This window comes from Colobus angolensis, unplaced genomic scaffold, assembly GCF_000951035.1.
Source record: "Colobus angolensis palliatus isolate OR3802 unplaced genomic scaffold, Cang.pa_1.0 Scaffold726, whole genome shotgun sequence".
NCBI lineage: Eukaryota > Metazoa > Chordata > Mammalia > Primates > Cercopithecidae > Colobus > Colobus angolensis.
In genome coordinates this window covers 67,314-90,349 of record NW_012120999.1, presented here as the reverse complement: position 1 = coordinate 90,349, position 23,036 = coordinate 67,314, and the positions used below count along the sequence as shown (strand labels likewise).

Sequence of the window (23,036 nt, the reverse complement as noted above, 5' to 3'; positions counted from 1 at the left end):
TCGTTATGTGCCAGGCCTTGGGTACTAGGGATGTAATGTGGAGGCCAACAGACATGATCCCTTCCCTTAGGAAGCTGACTGCCTAGTGAGAAATACAGACACTAAATAAATAATAACATAAACATAAATGACAAACTCTGAAAAGTACTTACAAGGGAAAAGTATTTATATTCATAGTGCTCAGTATAAAAATATCTCTGGGAATAGAAACCTAGAGTTAATCATTAAAGTTATAGTTATAATAGGGCCTAAATGAGATTAAGTTTTTAGCCTAAAAGCTAAAAATCAATCCATATATTAGGGAAATTATTTAATATAGAAGAATATATGAAAAAACAATAGCTGTTATTAAGCTATTCTGATAAAGTTTTTTTCTAGAGGAATTTTATGCAGAGAATATTGTATTCTTTGAGTATTTTGTTTATTTATTTACTTTAAAAATTTATTTTAATTAACTAATTTATTTATTTTTGAGACAGAGTCTCGCTCTGTCGCCCGGGCTAGAGTGCAGTGGCATGATCTCGCCTCACTGCAACCTCCACCTCCCGGGTTCAAGCGATTCTTCTGCCCCAGCCTCCTTAGTAGCTGGGATTACAGGTATGCACCACTATACCCGGCTGATTTGTAGTTTTAGGAGAGACGGGGTTTCACCATGTTGGCCAGGCTGGACTCAAACGCCTGACCTCATGATCCACCCGCCTCGGCCTCTCAAAGTGCTTTTTAATGATTTTAAAATGCTACTATAGCACAAAAGGAAATAGTTCATATACAGATTCATATAAAGTTTACTTTTTTAATGTTATTTAGCTTAATTAAATATGTGAGTCTAGTGATCAGTAGTGTACTTTCTGTGCATAGTTGATTGCTAAACCCACAAAGAATTAGAGTTATTTGGGTATACAAAACTTCTCTCTTTTCCTCAGGACCACCAGGGCTGAATCATTCCCTGATATGTGTGTAGTTATGGTTGTAGGTACTAGGTAACTGAAGAGGAGAGCTTCCACTTATAAGGTGAATCTTGTGGCAGACCCTGAAATTTTCTATTCAATCAAAGGGCAGCCTGAACATTAGACAGTTTTTGATATGCAAAGACCCATTGTGTGAGACCATAATGAGAAGTGGCCTTGTGCTATATGGGCTGCCTAAGAAAAAAGAGCCTGTGCCACTACCTGAAGGAGACCTGAACACACTGATGGATGTAGCTAGTGTAGACAAGCTTACTGTGGGCAGATTTAATCTGGAACTTTAAATTTACTCTTAAATGTATTGGGACATCAATAAAAATGTAGTTTTTTATATCTTTATATTAATATGAGATGTTTTTTGTATCCAAATGAGAAAACAAAAATGTTTAATTTCTTTTGAATTTAAGTTGCCTTACATTCCAGTTAATTGACTGCTACTGTGACTAGTTCTTAGGGGTGTCGAGGTCTCGTGCTTTCAGGCATAATCTATTCCTCAGTGTTTTCTGAAAATAAGCTTTTCTCCAGTGATAAAAATCATTACACTATTGACTGATTGGCAATTTCCATTTTTCTCTGAAGCATCAGGTAGAATAGCTTTGCGCATTTAAGTGACCAACATTTAAAGTTTGTTTTCACAAATCATTGATGGCTTTTAAAAATCTGAGAGAAAAAAAGTGAATACTTTTCCTTTCTGTTCTAATGCCATACCCTTATGTTCCTTTTCTTAGTGTGGCTGGTAAAGAGGATAATACAGACACTGACCAAGAGAAGAAAGACGAAAAGGGTGCTTCAGAAAGAGAAAACAATGAATTAGAAGTGGTAAGTATGAAAGAATGAACTTGTCAGTTTTAGTCACCAGGTTTGGTTGTTCTTGGTTGCTGATAACTTACTAACTTAATTGTAGAAAAGTGAACTGCTTATGATGCATTCTGTTCAGTCTGTTTCTTTGAAGATGTTTCTTCAGAAATATGAGCTGTAAAATATTGACAACTCTCAATCTTATGTATTGTGAAAGCACTGTGTTGGGGAGGCAAGGGTAGAATACTATGAGAGATGAAATACTTTTTGGTTTAAGACAAAATTATTATGTAATAACCTTAACATCTTGGAAGGATTTTTATACTGATGAAAAGTGAATTTTTTTATGTTTCTGTATTTTGTACTCCAGCAGCCTCTCTCAATGAGGGAATCAGTTTGTTTTGCCAATATTTTGCTATTAATTTTCACAAATCACATTTTAGGAAGAAAGTCAAGAAGTGAGTGATCATGAGGATGAAGAAGAAGAGGAGGAGGAGGAGGAAGATGACATTGAAGGTGGTGAAAGTTCTGATGAATCAGATTCTGAATCAGATGAAAAAGGTACTTGCCATTTGGTATAAGGGCAAAAATTCATTTTGGGAAGTTGTTTAAACCATGACAGAAAACTCTTAACATTCTCCATTTCATACTTGATGAAAGCAACTTTTGTGACTACTGACCTACATTTGCCTTCCAAGGCTTATGTGCTAAACAAATGAGTTACTTCTCTTGCTGGATGTAGTCATTGTGTGATTTCCATTCTTGCTGAGTACAAATAGCATTGTCCTTGATCAAAGTGAACACTCTTTATCTCATTCACCTTTTGGTTTTTGGTTTATCCAGGAAATTTTTCTAATGACTACTCAGTGAATAAAAATACCTAGTTGATGGTTTTTATGCTCTTGCTTGAAAGCTAGAATTCTGATATTTTGACCTAGTACCAGGATTTTTATTTTCTTCTTTTATAAATAGCCAATTATCAAGCAGACTTGGCAAACATTACTTGTGAAATTGCAATTAAGCAAAAGCTGATTGATGAACTAGAAAACAGCCAGAAAAGACTGCAGACTCTGAAAAAGCAGTATGAAGAGAAGCTAATGATGCTGCAACATAAAATTCGGGACACTCAGCTTGAAAGAGACCAGGTGCTTCAAAACTTAGGTAAGAATTATATTTAATTCAAATGAAAGTTCAAGCTGAATCTTCAAAATGGGTTTTTTATCTTTTCCTGTAGAAGAAAAAAATGATAGAAGCCATATTAAACCTAAAAAAGGTTGTTTGTTTTGTTTTTGCAAGTCTCAGTTTGTGTCTTTTATTTAAAAGTTATATGTAGCTTGTAAATACTTTCTGACCAGATTATATGTTAATTTGTCTCATAATGTTAAATATTGTTATTTATTTTATTTTTTCATACCAATATCTGCCTAGGCTGTTTACTCACTTTATACAAATTTATGGTTGTTTTAATGTTTTGATTTATGTTGGGTACATTTTAACATAACATATTAATGAATAAGCTTCAATAATCATTAAACAGGTTAAGAGTAGATAATAAAGAGAGAATGATTGAAAAACACCCTAGTCTTCTGAGATGTGAGTGTTTGGAAAGTAGCTCTTGTCTTTGGATATGGACTGTAAATCTGTGAAATAAAAATCTGTGTCTCACAAAAAACATATAACAATATCCTGTGGTCATTTAGGCTCAGTAGAATCTTACTCAGAAGAAAAAGCAAAAAAAGTTAGGTCTGAATATGAAAAGAAACTCCAAGCCATGAATAAAGAACTGCAGAGGCTTCAAGCAGCTCAAAAAGAACATGCAAGGTTGCTTAAAAATCAGTCTCAGTATGAAAAGCAATTGAAGAAATTGCAGCAGGATGTGATGGAAATGAAAAAAACAAAGGTATTGATTGTTTTTTCCATTAATGTTTGATGTTCAGTATGATTTTGCAATTGGGACAAAAAATAACTATTGTGGTTCTTTCCATATTCGATAAAGGTAACCCAGTCTTACAAATGATGTCCTTTCCTTTGGCAATTAGAATTTGTTTCTGATAGTCATTCCTCATCAAAGCCTTTCTTCAAGAGTAGCTGAAAATCATGTGCTCATCAGGGCTTCTTAGACATTGATGGATATTTCTTCTCTTACAACTCTTACGCAAGCTTAACAAAAACATAAAATATTTCAAATATGCAAGAAAGCATAGATAATAACATAACAAACACTGTATCCACAATCTAGTTTAAAATATTAAGCATTACAGATACACAGTAAGCCTTCTGTTTATCTCTTCCTGATCATATTCCCCATTCTCCAATACCTAATAACTGTCTTACATTTAGTGTTTATCATTCCTATACATAGAAAAGCACTAATTTTCTTCCCCTGTCCAAAGAGAGTATGCAAATCCTGATCTGTTATCTGTTTTTGTTGAGGAATCAATTATTCTTTACGTCTATCATGAAAGTCATTGTAGTTTTCTTAAAATAGCAATAAAATAGCAAATATGGAAGTGATTTAGATAGTATAACCATGCATCACTTAATGATGTCACTTCGTGTCTCTGTCAGTATTTTCTTTTTAACAATTAAGTTTTTTGATTAAGGCATGCAAACTATTTTTTTAAACACGATGCTATTGCACATCCAATAGACTACTATATAGTATAAACATAACTTTATATGCACCGGGAAAGCAAATAAATTTGTGTGACTTGCTTTAATGTGAATTCACCTTTTTGCGGTGCTCTGGAACCAAACTTTCAAGGTCTCCAAGGTGTGCCTGTAAGGTGTGCACTTACCATGAAGGGAGTTCGCAGGACTATAAGTTGCTCTGGGTGAGTCAGTGAGTGAATGGTGAATGAACGTGAAGTCCTAGGACATAGCTATACACTGCTGTGGACTTGCAGCACAGTAGGGTTGTTTATACCAGTACTACTGCAAACAGGCGTAGTGCTTTGTACTGTGACATTATGACATAATTACATCAATAGGCAATAGGAATTTTTTAGCTCCACTATAATCTTATGAAACCACTGTCTTAAATGTGGTTCATTGTTGAGTTAAATGTTGTTATGAGGCACGTAACTATCATTAGATTATTATGTTGTGTAGTTGCTAATAACAGTAGCTAAAAATTAATAAGTGCTTTATTAAGTTGTTGAGAATTCAAGTGCCAGGTACTGTTAATACACTGTGGGTATTAACTGGTTGAGTTCTCACAAAAATCCAATGCTATGGAAATATTATTTCCATTTTATAGATGAGCAAACCAAAGCCTAGAGAGGTAAAGTAATTCGATCAAGGTCACACAGCTACTGATAGTAAGGTAAGTATCAAGATTTCAAGTTGCAGAACAACTGAATATTGAATACAAAAAGTATAGAATACTAAGCAAATAAAAATGTATTAGAAACAGAAATATGTGAATCTCACAGAAATAAGAATTGCCCATTTTAAATGTGCAGTAAAACTGCATGTTTCCATGTTAGGTATTCGGAATTCTAAGAACTTCCATATATGTGCTTGATTTAATGAATGCTGTGACAGAGTAATTTCAATAGATGTATATACCTAATTGATTAGGTTCGCCTAATGAAGCAAATGAAAGAAGAACAAGAGAAAGCCAGACTGACTGAGTCTAGAAGAAACAGAGAGATTGCTCAGTTGAAAAAGGATCAACGTAAAAGAGATGTAAGTGGATTTTAACTCTCAGTTATGTAAGAGGATTGTACATTGGAAAAGATGGTTTAATAAATGGAGGAAAAATTTCTGGTAACCCTAACTACTAATTGCAGGTTAAGGACAATAGATAAGCATACATATTATAAAATGTCATTTATTACAATATGTGGATTATGGTAATTCAGTATAAGAGTTCATAAAAAACACTGTAATACTATATATTTTATTTGAGGCTTATTTTCCAGATGATGACATAGGAGTAAATGGCAAGAATGACTGGTTATCTCTAGGATGACCAAGGAACTAGTTGCAGTATTTTGTAAGATAGCAAGTTTAGGATGGTTCTGAAGAATGTTTTATCACTAGAAGTACTTATAAATAATCCTAGAGTAACAACCAGCCCTTATTAGAAGAGGCTTTTCTAAGGACTATCAAAATTTTTGTATCCTTTGACTCAAGATGCTACTTCCATGAATTTAGACGAAGAAAATAATCTAAAATAAGTAAAAATACTATGCATCGAAATCTTCACTTTAGAATTCTTTGTAATTGTGAAAAAAGTAAAAACCACCAAATCCCTGACAATGGGAGGAATGGTTAAAGGAATTATGGTACATTCCATTTATATTTTGAAACTGTATGCTTATCTGAAAAATGACCACACATTAAGTGTGAAGCATGGTCATCTTACAAATAAATGTATGCTTAATTTCAATGAGAGAAAATTCAAAGGATGCATCTCAACATGCTAATTGTAGTTGTGTTAGAGTTATAAGTTATGGTTGACTTTTTTCTTCTTCTTTTCAAAATTTTGGCAATATGATTATTTCTTTTAGGTGAAAAATTATAGTTATGATTTTTTTTCTTAAAAGAAGAAGCGGGGTGCAGTGGCTCATGCCTATAATCCCAGCCAGCACTTTGAGAGACTAAAGCGGGAGGATTGCTTGAACCCAGGAGTTCTAGACTAGCCTGAACAACGACACAGCAAGTCTCCCTCTTTGAAAAAGAAGAGGCCTTCACTTTTTCCCTTATTATTGGTTAGGTTTCAGCCATTATTCCTTTTTACTTGCTCTACTTTTCCTAAATCCTCCCTGGAGAAATGTGAGCATAAAGCATATTTTAGAAAATGGAAATCTATTTTGGGATGTAACGAAGAAAAGGGACAGAGAAAAGGGAGAAATGAGGTAGAAAAGTGGATAGTGGATATTTTGGCCAGATGACTCCCCTATTTAGGTTATATTTATTTCTTTTTTTCTCCTACTATGTCAGTGTATTTTAATAATCAGTGTATTTGTCATAGTTAATTCTTGGGCATTTAAAATTGTGTTTTTATCAATTTGTTCCTACTGAAATCAAGTAGAAGCACATTCTAACATATTACCTATTCTTTTTTATTCTGTTATTGTTTTAAAAGTTGAGATATAATTCACATATCCTAAAATTTACCTTTTAAAGTATACAATTCATGTTTTTAGTGTATTCACAAAAGTGTGAATGATCACCACTCTCTAATTACAGAAAATTTTCATTACTCCGGGAAGATACACTATACCCACTGGTAGTCACTCAAAATTGCCCCTGGCCCCTGGCAGCCACTAATCTACATTTTGTCTCTGTGGACATTGCATATAAATGGAATCATACCAGATGTGGCCTTTTGTGTCTTGCCTTTTTTTTTTTTTTTTTTCTGAGACAGAGTCTTACTTTGTCGCCCAGGCTGGAGTGCAATGCATGATCTTGTCTCACTCCAACCTCTGCCTCCCAGGTTCAAGCCATTCTCCTGCCTCAGCCTCCTGAGCAGCTGGGACTACAGGCATGCACCACCACACCTGACTACTTTTTGTATTTTTAGTAGAGATGGATTTTCATCATGTTGGCCAGACTGGTGTCGAACTCCTGACCTCAAGTGATCCACCCGCCTCGGCCTCCCAAAGGGCTGGGGTTACAGGTGTGAGCCACTACACGCAGCTGTGTCTGGCTTCTTTTATTTAACACGATGTTTTCAAGGGTCAGCCATGTTATAACATGTATCAGCATGTCATTCCTTTTTATGGTTGTATAGATAGAATATATTTTCTTTGTCCATACATCAGTTGATAGACGTTTGGGTTCTTTCCATTTTTTGTCTGTTTATTTTATATTTAATGAAAACCTTTGGACAATGGGAATAATTTATTTACAGTGTATGCTACCTATTTCTTTATTACTAGTTCATATAAGATATAGGAAGATCAATATTGAACTCCTAGGATGAACTTTTTGAATCTTTTCCGTAACATATGATGCCTATATTCTATTATAAAGACACAATGCTGGCTAATCCCATATAAAGCTAACAGTCATACTCTCTCTCCCTTTTATTTGTTGCCTTGTGTACATATTGTCCTCCTTTTAAAATTGTTCCTTGTCATATTCATCTTTGAACCCTTAGAAAGTTCAGGGTGACATTTACATACCATATAAAAATATGAATGAGCTTGAGATTTGATTTTTAATAGGAAGAAATTGAATGTAGTAAGAAGTTTCAAACTATATGATAATTTTAGTTTTTGATAATTCATTAATTTAAAAAACACATTAATTTTGCTTTTATATCAATCATTGTGGTAGGCAATTAAGATGTAGTTGTGATAAGATAAAGTCATTTTCTCAAGGAATTCCCATCTGATGAGGCAGAAATATACATAAACCTAAAATGAATGATCTGTTTGAATTTGAATGCAAAACATGAGGGATTATTTGTTAAATAACAGGATTTAAGTACTAGAAAGGAAGTTTGTAGTGAACTGTCATTCTTAAACTTTGTCCAAGATCACAGAATTGAATAAATGATAGAACTGGAATTAAGATATAAGTTCTTTTTTTTTTTTTTATGAGATGGAGTCTCGCTCTGTCCTCCAGGCTGCAGTGCAGTGGTGCAATCTTGGCTCACCGCAGCCTCCGCCTCCTGGGTTCAAGCAATTCTCCCACCTCAGCCTCCGGAGTAGCTGAGATTACAGGCACGTGCCACCATGCCTGGCTAATTTTGTATTTTTTGTAGAGACAGGGTTTTGCCATGTTGGCCGGACTGGTCTCGAACTCCTGACCTCAAGTGATTCTCCCACCTCGACCTCCCAAAATGCTGGGATTACAGGCATGAGCCACCGCTCCCGGCCTCTGAGTTCTTTTTAAGTCCAAATTTTTTTCTTAAATTATATACCTGTAGAATGGCTTGAAGTAATCCTAATTAGTTATCTTTATTTTGAGAGTACCTGGAAACAAATTAATAGTCAATGCAGACATGTTTTATTGTCCATTTACTTTATCCACCATAAGATCCATAGTTATTACAAGGTACTAATCAATATATATTCTTCCTATGTCTACAACAGTTTATAATTATTGTATATATTATAAGATGACTCTATTGAAAATATTCTAAACTTTGTTTCTTCCTATTTGTGCCTCAAACAGCAACTAAAACAAAATATCTAACAAAATTAAATAAGATAACATTTGTAAAGAATTTAGAAAAGTACTTGCATGTAGTAAGCACCAAATGTATCAAATTTAAGTATGCAACACAGAGATAACCTTTCATTTTTTTCAAAAAGGGATGAGGTATATCTGTATTTATTTGTGTTTGTTGGAATAAACAGCTGTACCTGTAATAATGTATACAAGGTTGTTGACTCAGATCCTGCTAAGAACTCATAGTTCCCAGGGGTATGGGGAAATATATTCATATAGGAATAGGAAATATTGTGTCTTTCACTTTAGTATTTCCACTTATTTAATATTATTTTACAGCATCAACTTAGACTTCTGGAAGCCCAAAAAAGAAACCAAGAAGTGGTTCTACGTCGCAAAACGGAAGAGGTACAGTAAGCAAGCTGACCATTTGGAAGAAACATTCTGACTTTGAGATATATGATGTCTTTCTATAGACTAAGAGAATGAGTTAACCTCTGCTGCAATTTCAGGTTACAGCTCTTCGTCGGCAAGTAAGACCCATGTCAGATAAAGTGGCTGGGAAAGTTACTCGGAAGCTGAGTTCATCTGATGCCCCTGCTCAGGACACAAGTTCCAGTGCAGCTGCTGTCGAAACAGATGCATCAAGGACAGGAGTCCAGCAGAAAATGAGAATTCCTGTGGCGAGAGTCCAGGCCTTACCAGCGCCCGCAACAAATGGAACCAGGTCTACATAATTCTGTTCCTGCTGACGTAATCTTCTTGGCCATTAATACGGAATGTTGTACTTAAATGAAAAAATGGCTCATTATTTGGCAGTACACAATCAAATAAGTGCATAAGTAATTATGCTTGTCTGTTTTATATGATTATAGGAAAAAATATCAGAGGAAAGGATTGACTGGCCGAGTGTTTATTTCCAAGACAGCCCGCATGAAGTGGCAGCTCCTTGAGCGCAGAGTCACAGACATCATCATGCAGAAGATGACCATTTCCAACATGGAGGCAGATATGAATAGACTCCTCAAGGTGTGGGAAATAGAAAGTAGATATGCTCCCCCTTAGCTGACTGTTAATTTTACTCTTCCAATTTTGTTTCCTGGGTAAATTTAACACTTACCAAGTTTTTGGGGGGTTTTGATTCTACTGTATATAAATAGATGAACATAATTTCTTAAAATCCAACCTGCTTTCTCAATAGCAACGGGAGGAACTGACAAAAAGACGAGAGAAACTTTCAAAAAGAAGGGAGAAGATAGTTAAGGAGAATGGAGAGGGAGATAAAAATGTGGCTAATATCAATGAAGAGATGGAGTCACTGATTGCTAATATAGATTACATCAACGACAGTATTTCTGATTGTCAAGCCAACATAATGCAGATGGAAGAAGCAAAGGTTTGTAATTTTTTGAAAAGTGTAATGGCTTAATGAAAAGTACTTTTGTATTGTTTATTATTCAAAGCACTTTGAGTTTTTACATGAAGGTGTTTTCTATTTATTGGTCTAGTCTAATGCTTGGATTTTACATGTATGCCACTTCCTGCTTGCTTTTCAGATTTCTCTGCTGATTGTGTGATAACATTTATTGTTTATGTAACACATGGGTCATTTTTACATCCCACTTTGAATTCTTAGCTGCTTAAATGTATCTTATCTTTTCAACTAAACCCTATGTTTCTTGGGGTAATGATCATATATTGCACTTATCTGAGCATCTCATTAGCTAACCCAATACTAGGAAATAAATATATGAAACAATAGGCTGTTACCTTCTGTTTTCAGCTCAAAGTAATGGTCATCGTATTATGCTGATTTTATATAGGAAGAAGGTGAGACATTGGATGTTACTACAGTCATTAATGCCTGCACCCTTACAGAAGCTCGATACCTGCTAGATCACTTCCTGTCAATGGGCATTAATAAGGTAAGATATAACCACACTATTACTGAAAACCTAAGTTTTGACTAATTCACTGTAGTTTTATTTATCTTTCTGTAGTAACCCTTCGCTTTGTAATAAGGAAGAAGATTATTCATAATTGGAAAGTATTTCTTTTACCCTTCTTTAGAGTCAGGAAGAGTGAGAAATATTTAGATCAATTTCATTAGCATGTCATCTATTATGTTTGTTTATTAGAGCAGATAAACAGCTTAAGAAATAATTCCCCTTTTGCTTTAACAAAGGAAAAATTAGAAAAAAATTTCTCAGTATGCAAACAAATTTGGTATCATAACTAATTTAACATTGATTCTTTATAGATCAAAAATGAATCAGAAAAGAAAAAATAATTTAATCATTCTCTTATTTTAAATGTAAATTCTCTAATTTGTCACCTGTAAGAAAACCCTGCCCAAATGTTGAAGACAATAATGGTTTCTGACTCACTTTTTTTTTCCATGTTGGGACTGTTAGACTCTTTCTGCTCTTATGCCATCTCACTTAATTCTCACAATGTGCCAAGAGGTAATTATTATTGATCTCATTTTGCATATGAGGAAACTGAGAATCCAGAAGATAACATCTTGGACAGGTGAACTTGTCCATGATCACTAAGCCAGTTAGTGGAGGAGCTGGGATGACTCAAGGTCTGTCTGATGTCAAGCCCATATATCATATTCATTTGCTGTTTGATACAGATCTTTGTGTGGTAGATCCTGTTTAATATGACCTAAGATAATTTTTTGTTGTGTTTCAGGGTCTTCAGGCCGCCCAGAAAGAGGCTCAAATTAAAGTACTGGAAGGTCGACTCAAACAAACAGAAATAACCAGTGCTACCCAAAACCAGCTCTTATTCCATATGTTGAAAGAGAAGGCAGAATTAAATCCCGAGCTAGATGCTTTACTAGGCCATGCTTTACAAGGTAATTTGTATTCGATTTTAGTTAAATGAATTTGCATGGTAGCTTTGCTTTTTCAACATGGTATAGTATATCCCTTTCCCCTATGGCTTGACTGAATAGATGCTATATTTACTCATGCTTTTAATAATTATTCTTTCTTTAATTTGCATGTGTACATTTTGGCAAGGTAATTGTTGTCATTCCAAGAAATGATTACCAGCTTAAAATGGCTTACTTAACCTTATTAAGCAATTAGTTTTTATGGGCAAAGAAGACCAATCAAGTTTTCGTGTTGGTTATCTAAATTACTTAAAATATTAACCAAGTTTCATTACTTTACTCTGTGTATCTCACTGCCTTAAAAATAAATTTACAAGTGTTTGCTATGGCATCTATTCTACATGTAAATGGTACATAATCTTGTTTTATGTGGGAGTTTTTAACATTGAATCTGTTTTGATTGGAGTATTGCTTTTTGTTTCCTTTTTGCTGTTATTTACACAGATCTAGATAGCGTACCATTAGGTAAGTATGTTTAGCTTTCTGTGTATCGTACAGCTGCATGAATTACTAATTGTTCATGTACACTAATTGTGGTACATCTTATTTTAAAGATTTTTATTGGCGGTCAAGTGGTTTTTGCATGATCTTTTTTGAAATGTATCCATGGCCACAAATACACTAAGTCTTTTATCTTTATTAAACATTCTTGATTTTAAAATTCTTAGATGTTTAAAGAAGTATGCTTTTGTTAGTTGTCTCTTTTATTATTTAAGTTCCAGTTGTGGCTCCAGTTTCATAAACCCCCTGTCTTCTTTCTCTTTCTTATAGAAAAACATAATATATATGTTCTGTTAAAATTTTTAAATATATCTATTAACGTGCATCTATTGTTTTAACCTCATAAATAACTTTCTTCTGTATATATCTTTGTGTGTGTGTGTGTGTATATATATATATATGTATATTCTTATCTGTTTTATTTTTGTAAATTTAGGCACACACTTTTAAATATTGTAAACTGAACAAAACTATCCAAAGGATTTTATCAGAACAAGCTGAAACAATATTGGTCAGGCTGTTCAAGTACCTGGCATTATAACTAGCCTTTTTCCATTCCATGTGTTATCAAGCATGTTTCTTTGCCTCCTCCTTCCTCTGTCCCTCTCACTCTTCCTCTCCCTCTCTCTCTTCCTTCTCCCCAGTCCATCCTCCTCTTCTTTTTTCCCTCCTCCTCTTCTTTCTCTTCCTCCTTCTTCTTCCTCTCCTCCTCCTCTTCTTCTTTATCTTTCTCCTCCTTCTTTTTCTCCTTCTCCTTCTCTTTGTTCTTCTTAGTGGCTCAATTCATAGTAATATATGCTCTCTTTTAACTCGAAAGATAAATTATTTGATGTTTTCATGTGCAGAAGAATATTAAATTGGTAATTTAATGAGCAGTGTTACTGTTTTCCAACTTTCAAACAAATTTCAATTTTCTGGAGCTTAAAGAAGGGTCAGAAGCAGAGAGTAGGAACTCATTCAGCTAATATAACCTATGACTCCTGGTAGAAATTTGCCCTAGGAACTGGGGCTCTTCTAGATGAAAAGAGCTAAATAAAAAGCATGAGATGAGAAAACAATGAAATTTAAATCCACAGAAGCTAGAAAGTCATAGGTACATTGCTTTAAAAATCATTTAGTTGTTCTCCAGTTTTATCACAATCATTGGGCTGTATGCTGGGATTCAAAGATGTGTGAGATGCTGATCTTGTCCTTATGGACTTGATGCCCTGCTGAGGAGGAGAGACTATGAACAGATTATGATATATTGCAGTGAAGGCAATGATTGAGATCTGTAGATTTATGGGAGCACAGAGTAGGACCACCTAACAAGAATGGAGGAGTTAATGAAGGCTTTCTGGACGAGGTGACATTTAAGCTAAAATATAAGTGAAGAAAAAGAGTTAGGCAGGAAAAAGACAAGGTTGAATTGGGGCCAGAGAGTCGCTCCAGGCACAGGGGCAGCAAAAGCTAAGGCATCGGAATTTAGCCACACTTTTGTGTACCTGAGGCCTACAAACAGGTTGATGCTCCAGAGCAGCAAGTTCATGACATGGAATGATGGAACTTAAGGCTAGGGGATAAGACCAGGGCCAGCGCCCCATGCTCACAGGGTTGTACTTTTGTAGCTTTTAAAGAACATCCTGATTTTTCTGTATCTGTGTTGGGATCCCAAAGGTCACCACTATCATCAGAGATTTGCTAGAAGACTCACAGGGCTTAGCATATGGTTGTATTCATGACTTAAGATTTATGATATCAGTGTTCATAAGGGGAAAAGACACAGATGGCCTCTGGAGGAATCCATGTCCAGGCATTTGTATCTCTCTCCCTCTCATGAGAGATCACACAGAGTGCTTTCTTTCCCCAGAACAAAAAACGCAGCAATATTGGTGCAATGTTTATATCCAGGAAAGTCCAGGAGATGCTCAGTGTCCAAGGGTTTTACTGGGGATGGTGAGTGACATATGTACCTTCTGTTGGTCTAGACTTCCAGAAGGAAAGCAAGTGTTCAGCATAAGCCATATTATTTGCAGTTTCTAATGTACAGTGAGCCACTTTTATTGGTTAATAGTTGAGACCCTCTGAGAGCTGTTTTCATATGTCAGCCAAAGTCCAGTTTTCCAAACAGACATTTCTAAGGACAGCAGTCTCAGGGGCTGCAATGTTAAATTTTTAAATATATAATTAGTATATGGAAACTACACACACACACACACACACACACACACACACACACACACATGTTTTTAAAAGAATAACTTTAAAGGAAGACTTTTAAAAATCCAGCTATTTGGTTAACTTCCAGTGAAGTGAGACAGTGAAACTTTATAATGATATAGATTAACTTTAGGGTATTTGGGAGTTTTGTTTTGTCTTTGGCTTTAAAGCTACTGTGATAAGAAAAGAAGCTAATTTTGGGCTAGAGTTGTGTTCTCAGAGTTGAGAGTACAACAGTGAGTTGTTGGTGTGTCCTGCTGCCCAGATAACTATAATACTTCAGACCAAACTTGGTACTGAAGAGGGTCTGAGTTGGTGACCCTCTGGGTGGGATCCTCTGGGCTCTGGCCATACTGGTTCTGTGAAGACACCATTATCTCTAACTAAGGAGTACAGGCATAAGCAGGAGTTAAGAGCTTTTTACGAAGCACTTGCATGATGTTTAACATTTAATTCTGTCACACTCTACAAGATAAATACTAGCAAATCTTAGCCTGCTGTTAAAACACATGGGAAAACAGAGGCTAGGTTTGTCATTTCTTCATAACATAATTTTCTATATTCTTTACTAATTCAGTACCTTAGAACTCAATTATCCTTTCTGTGAAGCAAGTCCTTGAGCCTTCCTCTAATGAGATACATATTGCCTTCAAAATCACCATTTTTTTCACTTCAGAAAATAAACCCCTTTGAGTGAGTCCTAGATATGATTCTATTTTAGATAATAGTACCAAGTCTTACTGAACAATGAGAAAGGAAGGGAACATTTGTGGAGAGAAATGAATCAATTGACTAATGGTGCCGTAGTCTACCTGTATTATATAAAATTTAAAATTAAAAGGGGATGAGCTGTATATATTGTTCTTTAATGTATATGTTGCCCATAATTTTGTGTTTAGATTTATGGAATGATTTTTATAATAAAATGTATACATTAAAACAGCCTACACCGATGTTAGGGGCTCGCTGGCATTCTAAGTCGTTTACTTTCTGTGGCTGTTTTATTTACTGACTTCCTAACAGTTTTGTATGTTTAATTCTTCTCCCTTTTCACTAGTCGGCTACAGTTGTTCTGAAATAGCAGTGGTTTCTTTGTATTAGTTTACAGAGCTGTTGCATGCAAACCTATTGGTTTTGTCTTCTGTGTTCATGTGAATGAGCTGCATGCTGATATGTGCGTTCTGAACACCCTCATACACATCTTCTCTCTTTCTATATGAAGGCAAAAATACAGAAATTAAAAAAGGAAAAATATCTAAGTACATTGGCATAACTGATAAAGTATAACAACTATATTTATACTTTATGTAGTATTCTTGGTTGGCTTAGTACATTAAAGGAGACCCATGTAGTGTTTACTTTATATTTTTAAACAGTAGATTCTTGTATGTTTGGATGGTACAGGATACATACATGATTCTGCAATAGTCATATGTACCCATTTCATTCAGAAGGATGTTATTCTTTTATACTCTACCATTCAAAGTCATGATTTTCCTATTTGAACATGTTTTACTCATTCTAGAACACACAATCAAAGGAGAGTTTTTAGAAATACCTTTCTACAATTCTGTCTATTTAGATTCAGTTACTAAAACCATCGTGCCCATATTGAGATTTTGAGCTGTTGTTTATTACAGCATATGGATTGCAGTCACCAAACTGTGACATAGGGACAGTGCTTACATTTTAAACATTTTTTTGTAGAAAACATAGAGGATAGTACTGATGAGGATGCACCTTTAAACAGCCCAGGATCAGAAGGAAGGTAAGAAGGCCTTTAGAAACAATAGAGTTGACTTATTTACATAATATTTTAAATACTTTTATCTCGTTGTATCAAATAATTACTATAAAACAAATAATTTTCAATCTCATGGCCTAGTGAATAGCACTTAGAAACAGTAAATAGAAACCAAGGTAAGTTATGCTTAACCATCATACATTTTAAAATGAAAATATTGAAATATTTAAGAAACATAAATGAATTATTTTTAAATTAATTCATTTTGACTTTAAATATTGTCTTTCTGTATTTCCCATAGGCATATAAATTTTTTGTAGTCATTGATATAGAGGAGCTATAGCTTTCTATAATAATTTTCTATTTAATCTTGTGCTTAATTATTTATTTGCATATAGCACACTGTCTTCAGAGCTCATGAAGCTTTGTGGTGAAGTGAAACCTAAGAGCAAGGTAAGAAGAACTGAAAGTATCATGTAAACGTTTTACACCATTATTTGTTATTGCTATTAAACACATAGGTTCAGATTTGACTCAATAGATAAGCAAGAGGGCCTGGTTTTACTAAAGCTCTTCTTTATTTAGTTTTTTTTATCATATTTCCCTTTAAGTGGTAACTGAAAAAATTTATATTAAAAAATTTCTCTGGCCAGGTACGGTGGCTGACACCTGTAATTCTAGCATTTTGGGAGGCTGAGGCAGGTGGATCACGAGGTCAGGAGATCGAGACCATCCTGGCTAACACGGTGAAAACCCATCTCTACTAAAAATACAACAACAACAACAACAAAAGGCTGTGTGTGGTGGTGGGCGCCTGTAGTCCCAACTATTCAGGAGGCTGAAGCAGGAGAATCTCTTGAACCCGGGAGGTGAAGCTTGCAGTGAGCTGAGATTGCACAACTGCCCTCCAGTCTGGGCGACAGAGCAAGACTCTGTCTCAAAAAAAAAAAATTCTCCTTGGTGGAAATTGGGCTTTACTGTATTCTTATATTTTTCCCACTGGATAACACAATTATGGATGGTGATTCTTAAGCTGCTGATTAACTAAATTGTAGACTGTGTAGTGCCATACAATTTCATTAGATTGGCAGGAAATTTCTTAAATTTTAGCATTCTAGTGTGTTCTTAAGTATTTCTTATTTAACTGTGCCTTGAGGTGGTTTTAATAATAATCCAGTCCGTAATTATTATGTGTTAAAAACTTATGAAGCTATAATGCATATTTATACGGTTTTTAAAAAATGATATAAATTATACATGCAGTTAAATGTGTGAGCTACCTAATGGTACATATCAGGTTGAATGCGGTAGCATTTGATAGTAGGTGATTTGACTAACAATCCTACAATGTTTGAAAACAAAGAATTCTTGCGGTGCTTATTGAATATTGTTGAGTGAATGGATTGAATCAGGACCTGAAATAATAATACTGTGCAATGGATAGTGTATATTTAAGGCCCACAGTGGTTAATCAGGTAATGCAAATGACTAATTTAGCTGGATATACAATAACAAATGGGTCATCATTATGACTACCTGGAGAGTACATGTCCCATCTGAAAGGAAATAGCCACCATCAAGTTTTGCTCATTTTTACCATGTGGGAATATGAGCCTAAGGCTACCAGATCCTTTGTTTTTTTCAAGAGAATTCTTAAATACGAATTTTTACATAAATTTCTCGGATTATTAAAACACTGGTCAAGCCAATCAAAAAACATCTCCAGGCTCTTACACATGGTCTTTGAACTATTGGCTTGGCAGCATGTAGTTTGTGTTTTATTGTTCTAAGTGTCTAAACAGAAGTTAACAAAACTCAAAGAAAACATTCTGCTATGGTTTGGATCTAATCCTAAGCAAAGGAGAGAATCTGTTAAGATAAATTTTATCTTTTGGGCCCTGAGAAAGCCTATTTAATTATGCCACTGTGGGACATTAGAGAGAGATGTGAAGTGGTGGCCTAAAGGTCATCTCCTAAAAGAACCACCTGGGTTAAGAATTCCCAAGAAAAATTTCATCTCTGCTCTAGGCTCTTGGCTGTGGAGAGAATTAAGAGTGTAAAAAATGGCTATAGGGCTTTCTCTTTTTAAACATTTTCTGAAGTGCTACCTGGTACTCCGTTTGAACTGCTAAGATGCCTGAAAAGCATCTCATATCATTTCTTTTTCATTTATTGAAAAAAATGAAGTTCATTATGTATTTTAAATTTGTGTGTACCAGCACTGTGTTAAGAGCTGGGGCTATACAGCTGAAAAAACAGGTTTGCTGCTTTTTAGAGGCTTATAATCTGGTAAACCACTTGATTATCTATCTGTTCAGTGACATCAACAACTAACTGAGCAATAACCGGATAGTCACTTGGTTTTCAAGAGTAAGGAAAGGAATGCTTATAGAGAGTTTAGATTCTAGGAAAATAACCTTTACTTGCCTCAGCAGGCTGCCCAAATCTGATACTGGCTGGTGTTGTCCAGTGGGCAGATTAAACATCTATTTAAGGTATCATGGGAAGAGGCTTACAATAACTGAAAAAAACTTGTATTAGAAAAATAAATTAAGCATGGGAAAAAACAGGATTTAGTTGAGCTTCCCTGCAATTATCTTTTGGTTTAATGTCTTTCTTCCTTTATTTTTTTTGTTAAATTATATTTTGAGGGAGCTGGCCGCAAGTGGCAGGAGAGCACAGTAATGTTGGAGGCAGACAACCTGGCTTTGAATCTGGCTTTGTCACGTACTAGCTGTATGACCTTGGGCAAATTACTTAACTTTTTTGCGCCTCAGTTTCCTCGATTGGGAATTGAGATAATGATATTACTCCTGCTAATATAATAATGTGTGTGGAACAGTGCCTGGCATATAAGTACAATACAAATGTTGGCTATTATTTTGGCCTCTAAAGGTTTTGTCCAGCTATAGCTCTGGCTTGTCACTATCTCACATGCTATGTTTGGCACACCTTCTAGGAAAAGACACGCTAAATGTTTTTACCTATTTCAAACTCATATAAATCTCTGTTCCCTAATCATCTTCTATGCAAGAGTTTGCTCCTGATTGCTTTTCCTTCCATTCTTTGACTAGGCCCGAAGGAGAACCACCACTCAGATGGAATTGCTGTATGCAGATAGCAGTGAACTAGCTTCAGATACTAGTACAGGAGATGCCTCCTTGCCTGGCCCTCTTACACCTGTTGCAGAAGGGCAAGTGATTGGAATGAATACAGAGACAAGTGGTACCTCTGCTAGGGAAAAAGAGCTCTCTCCCCCACCTGGCTTACCTTCTAAGATAGGCAGCATGTAAGTTTGGCCCAGCTACACTAACTTCTTTTCTTTTGGCTTTTTTTAAAAAAAAAAGTATGCATGTTGCTAATTTCTTATTTCTATTATTTAAAATTTATGTAAATTTGATCTCTGGTTTTCGAAATAATTTGTTAGGTGTTGTCTCCCCTAATTTTTTGGAGAGTTGAAATAATTTGAAAGGTCCTTTGTTGAATTGCTTTGTCTTGTTGCCAAGTTTTAGGATCATTCTTAAGAGTTATAATTTTTATAACGTCTGAGTTATGAATTACAGACAATGCTTATATAGAAACACCTAAATTAAAGTTATACCTATAAAACTGTTATGTAACTATTATGTATAAACAGAAAGTTTAGACTCTTAAATTTTCTCTGAATTACCTATATCCTAGTTTTGAGAGACCTGTCAGGATAGTAAATCTTTGCTGACTCTTTTTAAAGGAAAAAGAAAATACCAATTACAAGTTTAATACATTTTGAACTTTCCTAATTTTTTACCTTGAAGCATATTGTTTATCTGGGATGAGTGATGCCCCTAAAAATATTTGTATTGATATTATTAAAGATTTGAAGGAGGAAATATTCTCTTTCTTATGATAATCTGAACAAAAAACCTTCTATTCAAAATAAGTCTTGCATAGACTATTTTTAATTATTATCTTGAGGACAAAGATTTTCCCACATAGTCCTGTGTGTGTGCGTATGTGTGTGTGTGCATATGTGTACCATGTGTGCATGTGTGTGTTTTGATAGTTATATTAATATTAGATTAGTCATTCACTGGTAAAGATTGTTAACGTCATTTTTCAAACTAATCCTCACATGTGATCTAGCAGATAATTTATGGAATGAATACATCTCTGCACTGAAGAATATTCCCCCCCCAAAAGTGGCACACACTATATGATCAGTGAATAATACGAAATAACAAACTTTCCACACTTGAATAGCCGTTTCTCATAATATTCTTCATTTTATGAGGATATTTCCATTGTTTTCCATTCAGTAATCCCATCTGCTACCTTTTGTTCCAGAATTAATTTTAATGATGACAGAACTTTCTTGCATGTGCTTGAGGTAGCCTATGTAATTAACTGTTGGATCTGCTGTTAGAGATTGCTAACCAGTATAGTTTATGGCTTCATTGCTTTTGTGATAAGAGTAGAAGAAATGCTTTTGGTGAAGGTAGTGATATGGAACTCAGGTCAGATTTTAGGAACTAGCATGTGTTAGGTGTTTAACCTGTCAGATGAGTGAGACTTTGGAACTTCAAGACTAAATCTAAGGCCTGGAATCCAGATTCAGGTAATCTCTTCTATTTGTCTTTTTACATTTTAAAATTGTATCATTTATGACAGGTTGTAAAAAATATCTTTTGGCCTCTGCCTCTAGATAACTTAGTTTGTAGTTTTCATAAATACACATGCTTATACTCATATATTTGTAATTCTTTATACATTGTGAGAATTTGGTCACTCACTTAGTGCAGTAACTCTTCTAAGCCATTACTGTGTAACTTTTACTCAAGTGATCCTTGTAATTTAAATGATGCAGGATTGCTAAAATGTGATTTCCTGATTAGAAAAATCAAGCACACAAAATTTAATTACGTTTAGTTTTTGCTTTTAAATAGGAATCATGTAAACCCATTTTGTAAGTCTTGCTGTCTAATTCCTTAGTGGGTTTTTTTCCCCCAGACTTTTTCTTTTTTTTAGGTGGAGTCTTGCTCTGTTGCCCAGGCTGGAGTGCAGTGGTGTGATCTTGGCTCACTGCAGTCTCTGCCTCCTGGCTTCAAGCGATTCTCCTACCTCAGCCTCCCAAGTAGCTGGGATTACAGGCGCCCACCACACTCAGCTAATTTTTGTATTTTTAGTAGAGACAGAGTTTCACCATGTTGTCCAGGCTGGTCTTGAACTCATGACCTCAAGTGACCCATCCACCTCAGCCTCCCAAAGTGTTGGGATTACAGGTGTGAGTCACCATTCCTGGCCCAGACATTTTTTTTTTTTCAGTTAAAATTCATTATCACCATATACAAAAATTATTTTCTTGAATTTTTAATTACAAGCAGATATTTGGCATTTAAAATATTTAAGGCAAGAATACTTTATTACTAAAATATACATAGATACAAATTAAATACTAGCTAAGTAAAATAATTATGTATATTTGTGTGTGTATGATTACCTATAGAACTATTTTGTGATTGTGTCTCAATGTTAATTCATTAAATCTCATTGTTTCTTAAATTCTGATATGCTAATATTTTTGTTCTTACAAAACTATAAAGATAATTTTTCTTCATCTGAAATAATTACCAGTGAAATTAAAACACATCCAAAATATTTGTTGTAGCTATTTGGCAGCATATCATTGATATTTATATTCAAAGATGATAAGTTGTTATATATTTAATAAGATCACCAGTTTAAAAATTATGGTTGTTGAGCTTCCATCAACTAAAAATAACTCATGTAATATTTTCCTATGTTAGTTTTATTGTTTGTTCTCAAGTAATAATCTTTGTCAGGTTCCAATTATTAACCTATTACAAATTTTAGATTGACTGTCTACCAAAGTTGTATGTGCAAATTTAGAATTAGGTAATTAAAGAATCTTATTTTACTTTAGTTCCAGGCAGTCATCTCTACCAGAAAAAAAAATTCCAGAGCCTTCTCCTGTAACAAGGAGAAAGGCATATGAGAAAGCAGAAAAATCAAAGACCAAGGAACAAAAGCAGTAAGTGACTAATGTTTTTTACCTGCTAGACTGTATTAAATGCCTGCTGCACTTACTGCTAAAGACAATCATGAAATTATTTTCCAGATTTAGGCTGGCACTGTGGTTATGACTATTTGACTAATCAAGACAGTCAAGTCAGCTTTTGGCTTGACTCGGTGGTCTAATATTCTTGGTCATATACATACTTGTAAAAATTTATAATTAATTTTGACCATCATTGCAATATCAGCTAAAACTGACCTTGACCCTACCTCTTTACAGTGGCTGACAGAAAAACTAATAAATCATAGGGTGTGTTGTTGTGCCATTTTCTTGCTGCTCTCTCATGTTTACATTGTTGGTATTATCCTCAGTGTTTTTTTGTGTGTTTTGTGAGGGTTAGTTTACTTAGCAGTACATAATGTAATCTGATGATCCACTTAACTGGGCATTTAAAAATTGCAGCATGACAGCATGCAGAAGTTGATTGGATTAGAACCAGTGTTACCCTGCCACCCCTCTCTCAGTTTGCCTGTTCTGCATGTGACAGGTAGATCTCAGACATGTCCTTGAGGGAAAGCATTTATGCGAATTTACATTTAAATATTAGCAAAGTAAATTACTTTAATTTCTTTAAGAAAAATAAATGTGAATATATTTAAAGGGAAGTGTTCATTTATTTTCCGTGCCTAAATGGACAATTCTATACCATCCACTACCCTGTGCCAAGATGCACACTCTCTTTTTTGACCACGAGTTTAACTGACTTGAATGTCATAGAAATTA

At 34.7% G+C, this 23,036-nt stretch overlaps 1 protein-coding gene across 1 annotated transcript in view; it reads left to right on the top strand.

The window, feature by feature from the left end:
* Positions 1-23,036, top strand: part of KIF21A (kinesin family member 21A) — a 79,889-nt gene that overhangs the window by 25,914 nt on the left and 30,939 nt on the right. The window contains exons 11-26 of the mRNA XM_011927549.1: positions 1,694-1,784; positions 2,207-2,324; positions 2,736-2,924; positions 3,464-3,663; positions 5,346-5,453; positions 9,234-9,302; positions 9,407-9,621; positions 9,770-9,923; positions 10,096-10,290; positions 10,718-10,819; positions 11,592-11,757; positions 12,241-12,261; positions 16,204-16,264; positions 16,639-16,693; positions 19,315-19,529; positions 22,161-22,268. Coding sequence (XP_011782939.1) covers positions 1,694-1,784; positions 2,207-2,324; positions 2,736-2,924; positions 3,464-3,663; positions 5,346-5,453; positions 9,234-9,302; positions 9,407-9,621; positions 9,770-9,923; positions 10,096-10,290; positions 10,718-10,819; positions 11,592-11,757; positions 12,241-12,261; positions 16,204-16,264; positions 16,639-16,693; positions 19,315-19,529; positions 22,161-22,268 — 2,067 coding nt within the window. The remainder of the gene's footprint in view (positions 1-1,693; positions 1,785-2,206; positions 2,325-2,735; positions 2,925-3,463; positions 3,664-5,345; positions 5,454-9,233; positions 9,303-9,406; positions 9,622-9,769; positions 9,924-10,095; positions 10,291-10,717; positions 10,820-11,591; positions 11,758-12,240; positions 12,262-16,203; positions 16,265-16,638; positions 16,694-19,314; positions 19,530-22,160; positions 22,269-23,036) is intronic.